The sequence below is a fragment of the Hemitrygon akajei genome, chromosome 4, assembly GCF_048418815.1.
Source record: "Hemitrygon akajei chromosome 4, sHemAka1.3, whole genome shotgun sequence".
Classification (NCBI taxonomy): Eukaryota; Metazoa; Chordata; class Chondrichthyes; order Myliobatiformes; family Dasyatidae; genus Hemitrygon; species Hemitrygon akajei.
Genome location: NC_133127.1, coordinates 174,695,350 through 174,709,890, shown reverse-complemented (window position 1 = coordinate 174,709,890; position 14,541 = coordinate 174,695,350). Strand labels below are relative to the sequence as shown.

At 40.1% G+C, this 14,541-nt stretch overlaps 1 protein-coding gene across 3 annotated transcripts in view; it reads right to left on the bottom strand.

The window, feature by feature from the left end:
• The window catches only part of dnajb13 (DnaJ heat shock protein family (Hsp40) member B13), a 72,769-nt gene that overhangs the window by 22,716 nt on the left and 35,512 nt on the right, over nt 1–14,541 (bottom strand). For 2 of the 3 annotated variants that reach the window (XM_073044022.1, XM_073044021.1), the window contains exons 5-6: nt 9,895–10,008; nt 416–529 (exon numbers count right to left, since the gene is read on the bottom strand). In XM_073044022.1, the coding sequence (XP_072900123.1) occupies nt 416–529; nt 9,895–10,008 (228 nt within the window). The remainder of the gene's footprint in view (nt 1–415; nt 530–9,894; nt 10,009–14,541) is intronic. The other variant, XM_073044023.1, reaches the window with a different exon arrangement.

Sequence of the window (14,541 nt, the reverse complement as noted above, 5' to 3'; positions counted from 1 at the left end):
TTGAAAAGTTAAGTACCTGGTGGGTCTGGACAGGATGAATGTGCAGAAAATGTTTCTTCTTGAAGCTTTTTAAGCTGAAGGTGACAGTTTTTTTTCTTTTTGGAGGTCATGATAATTTGGAACTACCTTCATTAAAGGGCAGTGGAAGCAAAGTTTTTGACTATTTTTAAGGCAGATATATAGACTGTTGAAAAGCAAGGAGGTGAAGACAGACTGAATTTAACATGTGATTATTCATAATCTTATTGAATGATAACTCTGGCATGAAGAATTGTGTGGCTTATTTCAGATCTTAATTTTTATGCTCCTGGTTTTGTTTGTGTTTTTATACTTTGGTAGAGTAGACTCAATGGGCCAAATAGCCTAATTCTGCTCCAATGTCTAATGGTCTTACATACCTAAAGCTTGCACATACCTTTGCCAACTCTATAGGAACATTGTAAATGAGATCATTTTTGTCACGACAGAACCATGGATGTGGTTTCTCTTTCACAACAAATATTATGTCTGACGGAATATTATTTGGACCCTGCATGAAACAAAAGTAATAAATCTCATTAACCATTGCAAATTAGCAGTTAAATTTCATAGTCCTTACAAACATCATTCAAGGAATCATTGTTTATAACTTTTAACAATTAAAGTAGATATATTTTATATTATCATATAACCAACTTAGAAATATAGGTCACTGAGGCAAACAGCATTGACGTTTGACTGCCAGAATATAGGAGAATCAGGTTTAGTATCACTGGCAGATGTTATGAAATTTGTTTTATGCCACCACTACAGTGCAATACACAATAAAATGCTACATATTACAATAAGAATTACTATATACAAAATAAGTAGTGCAGAAAGCAAGCAAAATAAAGAAAAAAGTAGTGAGGTAGTTTATGTGGGTTCATTGGCCATTTGGAATTCTGATGACAGAGGGGAAAAAGCTGTTCCTAAAATATTGAGTGTCTGCCTTCAGGTTCCTGTACCTCCTCTTTGAAGGTAGCAATGAGAAGAGGGCATACTCTGCATGATGAGGGTCCTTAATGATGGATGCTGACTTATTGATGTAGCGCCTTTTGAAAGTGTCCTCAATGTTAGGGAGGCTCGTGCCCATGATGGAGCTCCCAATGCGGCCTCCTTCACATTGGTGAGACCCATGGTAAATTGGGGGACTGCTTCCTCGAGCATTTCCACTTCATCCATCACAAGTGGAACTTCCCAGTGGCCAAATATTTGATTTTTGACATGTTAGTCCATGCCCTCCTCTTGTGCCAAGGTGAAGCTACCCTCAGGGTGGAGGAGGAACACCTTATATTCTGTCTGGGTAGCCTCTAACCTGATGGCATGAATATTGATTTCTTCCTCTGCTTCAAAAAAAATCCTGCCCTCCCATTCCTCTATTCCCCACTCTGACTATTGTTTTACCTCTTCTCACCTGTCCATCACTTCCCACTGGGTCCCCTCCTCCTTCCCTTTTTCCCATGGTCCACTTTCCCCTGGTATCAGATTCCTTCTTCTCTAGCCTTTGACTTTTCCTATCCACCTGGCTTCACCCATGACCTTCTAGCTAGTCTCCTTCCCCTCCACCCCAACCTTTTTATTCTGCTATCTTCCCCTTCCTTCTCAGTCCTGAAGATGGGTCTCGGCCCAATGGGTCTATTTCCATAGATGCTCCTGACATGCTGAGGTCCTCTAGCATTTTGTGTGTTGCTTTGGAGCTGGATGAGTTTGCAAATTCCTTCAGCTCTTGCCAATCCTTGGTAGTGATTTGGATATAACTGTGCAGTGATATAGAAGGACACTGATATGGACTTGGACAGCATCTCTGATGGCAATGTTCCACACACCATGTAATACATTTGATGTTTTTACTGTTACTGTTGGTTTTATGCCTTCTTAAATGACTCCACTTAAAAATAGCTAAAACTATTTGGCCAGCTTTTCCAAAGTGAATATCACTGTCTGTACTTGCTGCTTGATTTCCTTTGACATATATTTGGAATCTAGAAGGAAGACCTTGGTGCCTTAGTCAGTTCTGCAAGTTAGCGGCAAGATCTGAATGAAGACACCTGTAAATTGGTCAAGACTCAAGTTATTTATCACTTGTACATCAAAACACACAGTGAAATACCGTGTTTGTGTTAACAACTAACACACTCGAGGGTGCACTGTAGGCAGTTTGAAAATGGTGCCACACAAACCACAATGCTTGGCAGAACAACACAAAACACAACAAAACAGAACATAACAAGCAACAAAACAACAACAGCAAAGCAAGTCCCATTCCTCCCTCCCATACACACACGTACACAGTCCTCCAGTCCCAGGACAGGCCGTCTTCAGACTCAAGTGGATTCGGACTCAAACACAGAGATTCGCAGACTTGGGCTCCAGCCAATGGGCCTTGGTTTCCAGACTGTTAATTTTGACTCTCAGGCCTCAGTCCTCAGTATCAACCCCAGGACCCACTTATCATCAAATACTAGGCCTTGAACTCTGGTCTCACTGATTCACAAACCCAAAGGATCATTGACCTCGTACCTCCTGCCCACATGGAACATCGACTCCATAATCTGCTGACAACTCACTGACCCTGGGAGGGGCATCCACCACCCTTGTCCATGCTGGTCTGCCAGCCCAACATCCGACCACAGATGACCCACATCTACATTGCTGACCTTCAAATAAAGAGCAGAGGTTCAGATTCCTGTCTAACCTCTAATTCCCCCACATTCCCGTTCCTAAACCCTAAGCTGATTCTAACTCTTTTCCAAATAACAACCCAAAAAAAAAATCAATTATATCTGAGCTGCAACCTTGATGGTTGATGGAGATCACAGCTCGGCGCCATCTTGGAAAGTCAGGCAGAAGCCAAGCATCTAGGGTATTTCAGAAATGCTACTGTTATGTTTTGTAACTCCAAAACATTAAACTAATCAAAAGGAAAGAAACAAGGGAGCCCAACAGATGGATGTAAACTTAGTTTTTTTTATTTATGGAGAGGCGCACTTATGACATAGTGGTATGGTGATGTATGCCATTAATGTACTTTTACATACAACACATAATGAATTAAACTACAAAGAATGCTTAATCAGACAATAAATTTACAATGTTACTCAAATATTACTGAAATATTAAATTCACAACACTCCTCCCCAACTCAATATAGAATGTACCTCAACTCTTATAATATAAACACACACACACACACGCAGAGTGTACTATATGCAAGGAGAAGGCAGAAAAAGGCGGTTGAGGGGATAATGAATCAGCCACGATGGAATGATGAAGCAGACTCAATGGGCCAAATGGCCTAATTTGGGTTTTGTGGTCTTATCTTCTAATTGAATTACTAGTACCTATTCTGCCATTCAATGCTCACCGAATTTTATTTCAATTCCATCCATGTATCCATTCCTGTTAATAACTTTGTCTAACAAAAAACAAACAGCCTCAGAATTGAAATTACTAATTGATCTGATGTGTGCTACTCTGTTTTTTGCACTATTTGAATATTCAGTTATTGTATGGTTCCTCTGAAATGGTTAAGGCAATGTTAGAGCATGAAAATTATTTACTTAATATTTCTGATAGTGGCAAGCCAGTCATCATAAACCCACTTTAAAATTCTGCCTAGGTTACTGCAGGTCTGGAACTGAAAGCCCCTGTCTCTGATCATCAGCCTAAACTGAAGTGAAATAAAGTCAGTGAAGGAGACTGGCATGTGATGAATGGGTTATGACTGCTGCCAGGAAATTGGGCAGACAGTTGCAAATTCCATAAACCAGCTGTATGTTGAGGGAGTTGAATCTTTATTCACTTTCAATTAATATCGATACTGATCTTGCTGGTTGGGGCCGGGGAGAGTAGGTGAGGATTCAGCGGAATGTAGGGCAATCTATAGCTCTCCACATCTGGGAAAAGTCCCCTATAGGTAAAGCCAGGGCTCTCATTTTCCTCTTCACTGAATTCACGGGGAGAATCATTTAGCTTTGCTTTCTAGAGTAGAGAGCTTTGGTTACCTCCCTGACACAGCAGTGGAGTGAAAACTGAGCTGTAAATGACATCACCTGCTGCAGTCTGAGATTGTGGAATTAGCATTAAATCCCACACTGATGAAGGGAAAGGAGAAAAGGGATAGAGAACACAAAAGAGAAAGGAAAGGAAAATAAGCAAAAATGCAAAATTTATTTAAAAATGTATGTTTAATATTACAATGCCTTGATGTAGCACAAGAAAAGGGAAACCATGAGCTGCAGCTGGTCATGAATTCCAGCTAGCACACATCAGATGAATATGAATGTAAGGTTCCTTGCAACTCAGTCACATGACTGGCTAGCTGAGCGCCTACTAAGGATGAATATCAATAAGAGCCTCAAGTTTGAGGCAGATGTAGCTGGCATTAGAGTTAGCTGACGCTTTAAATAACTATGTTAGGAATGGATAACTTCCCTTAAGGCTGCAAAATCACTCTGTTCATTTTCACTGCTTTCTAATCTGTGGAAAAATATATATGATCCATCTCATACACAACAGATCAACTTAACCTGTGAACAGACGTTTAAAGGATACGCAGGCATGTATTTTCAAGTTTAAAAAATTATAAATATAAATAGATTTAATCTGGTGTACTGTACTGCAGTCCTTATTTAGTGTTGTTACTGAGCAATCAGCATAAAGCTAGAAATAATATCAGTGACTTGATTGCACCCATTTTTTGTGAGAATGTATGAATATATAAACAAATATATGAATAGGAAGAGGCACTCAGTCCAAATCTTTGTTGTTATTCAGTATGAGCCTTGGTTGATCTGCCCAACCCTTATATATTCTCTTCTTCATCATTTCATCAAAGCTCTCAATTTCTTATTCTTAAAAAATCAACACTTCCTCTTTAAATAGCTCCAATAATCTCTCTTTGGATTAGAGAATTCCAGAGATTCACCGGTCTCTTCGAGAAGTTCTTTTGCACTTTAGCTTTAAATGATCTCACCTTAATCATGGAAATATGCCTCCTTGTTTGAGACTCTCACTAATGGAAATATTTCAACATCTGCATTATCCTATGTCATCAGGATCTTATATACCTCAATATGGGTCACCTCTCATTTTTCTAAACCCCAAAGAATATTGATCCAATTTATTTTACTGTTTATGATAGAACAATCCTCCCTTCCCAGGAACTAAACTAGTGCATCTCTTTTGGACTGTCTCTAATACAAGTAAGGGGACCTAAACTGTGTGCATTTTGGCCTCATACTCCAATTATAGCACCACCAGTATCCTGTATAATTGTAACAAAACTTTCCGATTTCTAAACTCCAACCCTCTTGCAGTAAATGCCAACGTGGCTTCCTAATGAATTGCTGCACCTTTCTGCTAACCTTTTGCAATTCATTCACAAGAACACCTAGAGCACATTGTACTTTGCTCATCTGCAATCTTCCTCCATTAGCTAATAGTCTTACCAAAGTGCACAATCTGACATTTTCCCACATTAGACTCCATTTGCCAAGTTTTCACCCACTTACTCAACATCCTGTTGTGGAGTTTAAATATTCTCATTGTAAAATGCCCTCTCACCTATTTCTGTGTCATTGGCAAACTTACACTTTGCTCTTCTTTCACATCTTTACTGTAAAGTCATAAATAAATGAGTGAATAATGAAACTGGTCCTTGGGCCACTTCAATAGTTATGTCTTTCCAACTCTCTCTAACTAAATGTCAACCCTTGCTAACACAATTCCCCAAATATCATATGCTCTTCTCTTGTGCCACAGCCTTTTATGTACCAGCTTGTCAAATGTCCTCTGATAGCTATTTGTGTGTGTGTGTGTGTCTGTCTGTCTGTCTCGGTGGGGGGGGGGGGGGGTTTCATCCTCAAAGAACTCAAGCAACTTTATAAAAACATAATTTACTTTTCATAAAACCACGTGGATAATATCAACCTTCATGAGATGACAAGCCATTTCTTCTTTAATTATAGACCCAGTACCTTGCTAATAACAGACATTAAACTAATGGTCCTATTTTTGTCTCACTCTTTTCATGAACATTGGAGTCACGTTTACAGTTTTCAATCTACTGATACTTACCCAGAATTTTGAATAACTTCAACAAATGATGGGAATATCCTTGCAACCATTTCCTTCATAGCCCTCTGGTGCAGGCCATTGTGTACTGGGAGCTTGTCTGTCTTTTGTCCATTAGTTTTTCCAAAGCAGATGACCCCTGTGTGAATTGGGTGTTGCATTTCTAGAAACGATCTATAATGCAGTTTTCCCATAACATTAAATCACAAGCAACACACACAAAATGCTGGTGGAACGCAGCAGGTCAGGCACCATCTATAGGAAGAAGCATTGTCGACGTTTCGGGCCGAGACGTCGACAGTGCTTCTCCTTATAGATGCTGCCTGGCCTGCTGCGTTCCACCAGCATTTTGTATGTGTTGCTTGAATTTCCAGCATCTACAGATTTCCTCGTGTTGACATTAAATCACAAGTAATGTTTATCTTTTTCACAAAAATTCCATGAGTGAATTTTATTCAGCATTTCAAGTTTCTGGTTAATAATTTTGTGAATGCTATAAGAGCAATTTTCATTTTTTTGAATGGCCTTTATGAAGGGGCTTGCTCGTACCATGAACCCTGCAATTGTGATTGTTACAAGTTCCTCAAAACTGTTTTAAACTAGGCCATCAGACATCTTTGGGATATTTCTGGAGTCTTCCACGGTGAAGACTGATGTAAATTCTTAATTTAACTTATCTGTTAATTCCTTTTTTCCTGTTATTAATTTCCAAGTCTCACTCTCTAAGGGTTGCACACTAATCCAGTCAACCACGCTTATTTTCTGCAATAATTTTAGTACTGTCAATTGGAACATAAGATCCAGAACCATTGACAACAAAATAGCATTTTAATTTTCCTTTTCTCCTTGCACCTTGTGAAACCTGCTACAACCATCCTAACTGGTACATGACTTCATTGCACTTAAGCCTGAGTTAAGCCTTGGATATTGACCTCTTACACATTATTTACAACAAAACACTGAATTGACAAAATAAGATCTTCATGCCTAAATATAGCTCAGAGTTCTTGTAGGTAAAAATTAAAAGATCTACTTCCTTCCTGGGGGTAGAATTTTCAATATAATTCACAACTATATTTGACGATCTCAAAGTACTGACAGGCAGGAAAGGAATAACTGTCAACTACAGGCTAAAGATCTTTAAAAATAATTTGCAATTTGCTGCTTTCTCAAAAGCCAGATAGCGTTAAGAAAACAAGTTTTTTAAAATATAATAATAGTTCTACTTTCTAATATCAGGTTATAACATGCTAATATTGCTGCTTCATGCAGGCAGTCATTGGATCAGCAAAGTACAAGTGATAGAAATTTAAGTAGATTACATCATTATCATCTCAATTTTTCCAATAATATACACTCAGTGGCCACTTTATTAGGTACACCTATTTTGTTAATGCAAGTATCTAATCAGCCAATCATGTAGCTGGTTCCTTAAGGTTGTTATAACCATGAATTGTGATGGGGGCACAAGCTCCCACTATCTATTAAATGGTCCCAATGGCATTTGCCTCAAAGAGCCTCTGACAACCATGACCAGCTCCTGGCCTTCACATGTGGCTTAGCTACTAAGCCTGGTGGACTATTTCTACTGACAGGAGAAGAGGCAAAGGTGGGTTACTGGTGCCTTACTTGAAGAAGGATATACTGGCTTTGGAGGTGGCACAGAGAAGGTTCACCAGATTGATTCCAGAGATGAGGGGGTTAGATATGAGGAGAGATTGAGTCACCTGGAACTGAAATTGTTGGGATTCAGAAGAATGAGAGATCTTATAGAAACATAAAATTATGAAAGGGATAGAAAAGACAGGCAGGAAAGTTGTTTCCACTGGTAGGTGAGACTAGAACTAAGGGACATAGCTTCAAGATTTGGCAGAGTAGATTTAAGACAGAGATGAGGAGGAACTACTTTTCCCAGAGAGTGGTGAATCTGTGGAATTCTCTGCCCAATGAAGCAATGGAGGCTACCTTAGTAAATATATTTAAGACCAGGTTGGGTAGATTTTTGCATAGTTGGGGAATTACAGGGATATGGGGAAAAGGCAGGTAGGTGGAGATGAGTCCATGGCTAGATCAGCCATGATTCTATTGAATGGCAGAGCAGGCACAACAGACCAATAGCCTACTCCTGCACATATTTCTTGTGTTCTTAATACCAGTTGCTTTGGGAAGATGGGGCTTGTCAACCATGGTTGGCAGCTCATTGAGGAACAGGAAAATTCTGATCTGAAACCTCTACAGTCTTGCAGCTATACCCACTCATGGGGAAGGCTTTGGCAATAAACCCTGAGGGGAAAATCCAGAGCTGGAGTCCCTAAGGCAGCCTGTTGAGGCCAACATTGACTTGGCAACTGCTATGACAATGCTGGTGCCAAACTGTATCAGTCTCTGCCGTTCCTTTGGGTTCTTTAGATGCGTGAAGAGGGAGAGCTTGCTCCACGGGAAACAACTTGCTCTCCATATTGTACTGACCAAAATTGTGTATCTAGACAACTAGGATGCAACATCCGTGGTCAACCCTAACCAACGGAGGCCTCACTCAATCATGTAAAAGTAACTCGATGCATAAAAGCGTGCAGACATGGGCAAGAGCTTCAGTTGTTGTTCACACAAACACCAGAATTGAGGAAAAATGTGATCAAACTGAATTTGACCATGGAATGATTATTGGTGCCAGATGGGACAGTTTGAGTATCTCGGAAACCACAGATCTCCTGGGATTTTCACACACAAGTCTTTCAAGTTTACAAAGAACAATGCAATAAAGAAATGCCACCCAGTGAGGGCTTAAATATCTTGTTAATGATAGAGGTCAGTGGAGAATGGCCAGGCTGGTTCAAGCTGATAGGAAGGTGACAGTAACTCAAATAACCACATATTACAACAGTGGTGTATGGCGCATGGCCAAGTGGTTAAGGCGTTGGACTAGCGATCTGAAGGTCGTGAGTTCAAGCCCCAGTCGAGGCAGTGTGCTGTGTCCTTGAGCAAGGCACTTAACCACACACTGCTCCAGTCCACCCAGCTGAAAATGGGTACTCCAGGAAAAATGCTGGGGGTTACCCTCGTGACAGACTGTCCCCCCCCCCCATCGAGGGGGTGGATAGTCTTGTACTCTCAGTCGCTTGTGCTGAAAAGCATCTCTGAAGGTACAATGTCAAATCTTGAACTGGATGGGCAACAGCAGCAGAAGACCACGAAGATACACTCCTGTACTTAATAAAGTGGCCACTTAGTGTTCGTGGTTGCTGGGAAAGGGATAGAATTTAAATGTGCTGAAATTAATTTTCAGTGCAGTTCTAAGAATCTAAAAATATAATAAATAAACCAAAAATCTATTCTTGAGGAAGAGAATGCTGTAAAGTGGGAAGAATTTCTGACAGACATTTCCTCGGATCCTGAAGAAAGCTGGCACTGTTCTTTCAACATGGTTCTCCAGCCAGAAATTAACCTGCTTAACAGTTTAGACTTACAATTGTGTAAAGAATATTTTGAATGAAGTAGGTTGCTATGGATGTGAGCTACTGGAAGGAGAGTGTGGCGTCTAATACCCAATTTAAGAGGTTGGGTTTCAACGATGTGAGTTCATGAAAGAGGAGAGGGATGTAGTGCATGCCTTTTCAGTAAAATCTTCCCTCTCCTTTCTATACCCACATTATATCTGGAAGTGTGGTGAAGGGGAGGGGTGGTTGGAAATGGATTGGGTATCAAGACTCGGTCTTTAAAGTTCCAAGATCCTACTCCAATTTGCTTTTCCCAGGCAGCTGGTGTTACGATTTTTATTTTCAATTACGCTCCAAGTACCTGGTCTCCTTCATTTGGGAATGTGATTTTGGTTCCTGACAACCAGCCTGGTTTAACTTGAATGGTTAGAATCTTATCCTTAATGCTTGAAGTGTGACCATCTTCATTCATAACCTGTTTAATGATAACAAACCAAATGAATTGTAATTTAACATAAAATTATTAAAATAAAGTTCTAATCAATTCAGTTAGAAAGTAAATGTGCCCAGACCTACATAAAAAATCAACTTATTTATGGAGGAAATGGTTAAGTGTTTAAGGTTTTATGCTGTGTTTCTGCATGTTAAGACACTTATTCTTTCACTAAATGTGAGCATCATTGGCAAAGCCAACATTTAACCCCCTCCCTTCCAAACTTGAGAAGATAGTGGTAACTAAAGTTTTTTTTTGTGTTACAGATTGTGTAGTGATGATCTAGCAACAACAAAGGTACACTGATGGATTTCTAAACCAGGATAACATGTGACTACAATGGAGTTCATAGGTAATGCTGCTCCCATGCAGCCCTACTCCTAGGCAATAGAAGTTACATATTCAAAAAATGCTACTGAAGAATCCTTGCAAATTACTGAAATGTATTTTGTATTTCACTTCTGTACTGACAAATGACCATAAACAATCTTGAATATGGTGTGGTTTGCAGTGAAGGTCCATCAGTGGTGGAGGGGTTGAATGTTTAGGGTGGTAATAGGGTGCCAATCATGCAGGTTGCTTTCATGTGGATGGTGTTGAATCGAGACTTGTAGTGAAAAAGCTTTGAAGAATCAGGTTAGGAATCACTCACTGGAAATTCACAATCTCTGACAAGGTATTATGTCACAGGTTTTTAATGTGGTTGTTATAATCACATTTTTGGAGACCACCTAGGATGTTGATGTTAGCAAAATTGGCAATGGAAATGCTGTTAGATGCCAAGGAAGGAATTAGACACTTCGTTGTTGGATTTTTTATACTCAAATTTTGGATGTTGGCATCACTGGTAATGCCAACTCATTGCTCATCCTTACTTGTCCTTGAAATAGTGGTAGTGAGCTGCTGCCTTAAACCAATACACTCCTCTTGAACGTGAGTTTAGATGGGGAGTTCCATCATTTAGACCTAGTATGAATGAATACCTAAGATAATTCCAAGCAGGATGATGTACAGTTTGGAGGAGAACTGCAGGTGGTGGTGCTTACATGCACATGCTGCTCTTGCTGATAGAAATCTTAAGCTGGGGACCTGCTGTCAGATAAGCCTCCATGACTAACTGGAGTGCATTTTGGATTGTTATACACAACAGCCATAATGCATCAATGGTGGAGGGAATGAGTGTTTAAAGTGGTAGATGGGAAAAACAAAATGTGTGAAGTTGTCATTACTAGGGAACAGCTACTTGGGGAAACTGTAAGGTCTGAAGGTAGTAAGTCACCTGGACCAGATGATATACATCCCAGGGTTTTGAAAGAGACTTTGGAGGCATTAGTAGTAATCTTTCAAAAATCAATTGATTCTGGCATGGTTCCAGAGGAATGGAAAATTGCAAATGTCACTCCACTCTTCAAGAAGGGAGAGAGGCTGAAGAAAGGATATTATAGGCCATTTTGTCTGACCTCAGTGGTTAGGAGGATATGGGAGTCAATTGTTAAGGATGTGGTTTCAAGGTGCTTCGAGACACATAATAAAATAGGCTGTAGTCAGCATGGTTTCGTCAAGGGAAAATCTTGCCTGACAAATCCGTTGGAATTCTTTGAAGAGATAACAGGTAGGACAGACAAAGGAAAATTGGTGGATGTTGTCTACTTGTATTTGCAGAAGGCCTTTGACAAGGTGCCACACATGAGGCTGTTCAACAAGGTAAGAGCCCATAGTATTACAGGAAAGAGACTAGCGTGGATCGCATGTTGGCTGACTGGCAGGAGGCAAATGTGGGAATAAAGGCAGTCTTTTCTGGTTGGTTGCCAGTGAGTAGTGGTGCTCAACAGGGAGCTGCTTTGAGGAAGTAGAGAGGTTACAGAACGACTTAGTACAGGTTAGGAGAATGGGTGAAGAAGTGGCAGATAGAATAGTGTCGGTAAGTGTATGATCATGTACTTTGTTAGAAGAAATGAAAAAATTGACTATTTTCTAAATGGAGAGAAAATACAAAAAACTGAGGTACAAAGAGACTTGGGAGTCCAGATGCAGAATTTCCTAAAGGTTAATTTGCAGGTTGAGTCAGTGGTGAGTAGGGCAAATTTGATGTTAGCATTCTTACTGAGAGGATTAGAATATAAAAGCAAGGATGTAATGTTGAGGCTTTATAAAGCAGTGGTGAGCCCTCACTTGGTTGGAGTATTGTGAGTAGTTTTGGGCCCCTTATCTAAGAAAGGATATGCTGATACTGGAGACAGTTCAAAGGAGCTTCATGAAAATGATTTCAGGATGGAAAGGCTTGTCATTTGATGAGCGTTTGATGGCTCCTGCCCTCTACTCACTGGAATTCAGAAGAATGAAGGGTGACCTCATTGAAACCTTCGAATGTTGAAAGACCTCGACAGACTGAAGGGCGTCCTGCTAGAACGGAGATGAGGAGGAATTTCTTTAGCCAGAGAGCGGTGGAGAGTCAGCTTTGGAGGCCTAATCATTGATTATATTTAAGGTAGAGGTTGACAGATTCTTGATTAGTCAGGACATGAAAGGATATGGGGAGAAGGCAAGAGAGGGATCAGCCATGTTGAAATGGTGGAGCAGCCTCGATGGATCAAATGGCCTAATTCTGCTCTTCTATCTTATTTTCTTATGGAAGGATGAGAAATGTTATCTTTTTTATGGGCAGGAGCTATCTGAGGAATTTTCCACATTGTCATGTAGATCTGACTATTGTAGTTGTATTGAAAGAATCTGGCTACAGGCACAAATCCTCACCACCACAGCCAAAATGTTAATGAGGCAAACAGCTTTTAGAGTATTCAATGCATGCAGCTGTTTCATGATCTTGAATAGACTGAATTAAATTGGCTGAAGATTGGCATCCAAGATGGGTGGAACCTTGGAAAATGGCCAAGATGGATCACTCATTCATGGATGAGGAACGTTACAAACACTTCAAGCTCATCTTTTGCTTTCTGCATTCAGCTCTGTGATTATTCAGAACAAGAATGTTCATCGATCTTCATCCTTTCATTAGTTCTGTAATGTTGCTTCTACAGTTAAGCATGCACGTAGTTTATGCTGTAGTTTTTCTTGATTGATACCTTTGGGTGATCCTGGCATGCTCTTACAATCACCGTGGTTGGTGTGTAATGATGGAGTGAGGATTATGTTGGTTTATGAACGCATATAAGAACATGAAACTATAAGAGAATGTAACAGCAAAAGGCCATAGAACCTCAAATCTATTCTATTAATTAATATCACGATTGATCCTCTGTCTTGTGCAATATACCACCTATCATCTTATTCTGCTGCACTGCAGCATTTTGGTAAAACTATCTTGGAAGTTCAAAGGTGAGACTCCTAGCAAGGGGAGGCTGATGATAGGGCAAAAGTGCAGTCAACAGGATGAGTTACAACGTAAAAGGTGGACAAAATCAAAAAGGGTAAATACAGGACTGAAGATGTTACGTTTAAATGCACACAGTGTATGCAATAAGGCAGATGAACTTGTAGCACAGTTACAGATTGGCACTTATGATGTTCTAGGCATCACTGAATCATGGCTGAAAGAAGATTATAGCTGGGAGCTTACTGTCCAAGGATACACATTGTATTGAAATGACAGGTAGGAAGGCAGAGGGGTGGCATTGTTCTGTTTGTAAAAAGTGAAATCAAATCATTAGAAAGAGGTAACACGGGGTCGGAAGGTGTTGAATCATTGTGGATAAAGTTAAGGAAATTCAAGGGTAAAAAGACCCAGATGGAAGTTATATACAGACCCCCAAACAGTAGTAAGGATGTGGTCTACAAATTACAACAGCAAATAGAAAATGTCAAAAAGGCAATGTTACAATGGTCATGGGGGGGATTTCAGTATGCAGGTAGATTGGGAATATCAGGTCAGTGCTGTAGCTGAAGAGGGAGAAATTTCTAGAATGTCTATGAGATGGCTTTTGAGAGCAGCTCATGGTTGAGCCCACTAGGGGATCAGCTACTCTGGACTGAGCATTTGGCAATGAATGGGAATTGATTGGAGAGCTTAAGGTAAAAGATCTTGTAGTGGAACATGATCATAATATGATCAAATTCACCCTGAAATTTGAGAAGGAGAAGCTGAAGTCATATGTATCAGTATTACAGTGGAGTAAAGGGAATTACAGAGGTATGAGAGAGGAATTGATCAGAACTGAATGGAGAACAACATTGACAGGGATGACGACAGAGCAGCAATGCCTGTAATTTCTGGAAGCAATTCGGAAAGCACAAGATATATACTTACCAAAAAGAAGAAAGTATTCTAAAGGCAAGATGACTCAACTGTGGCTAACAAGAGAAGTCAAAGCCACCACTATATAGGCCAATTAGTCTGACCTCAGTGGTTGGGAAGATGTTGGAATTGATTGTTAAGGATATAGTTTTTGGGTACTTGAAGGCACATGATAAAGTAGGCTGTCATCAGCATTGTTTCCTCAAGGGAAAATCTTGCCTGACAAATCTGTTGGAATTCTTTGAAGAAATGACAAGCAGGAG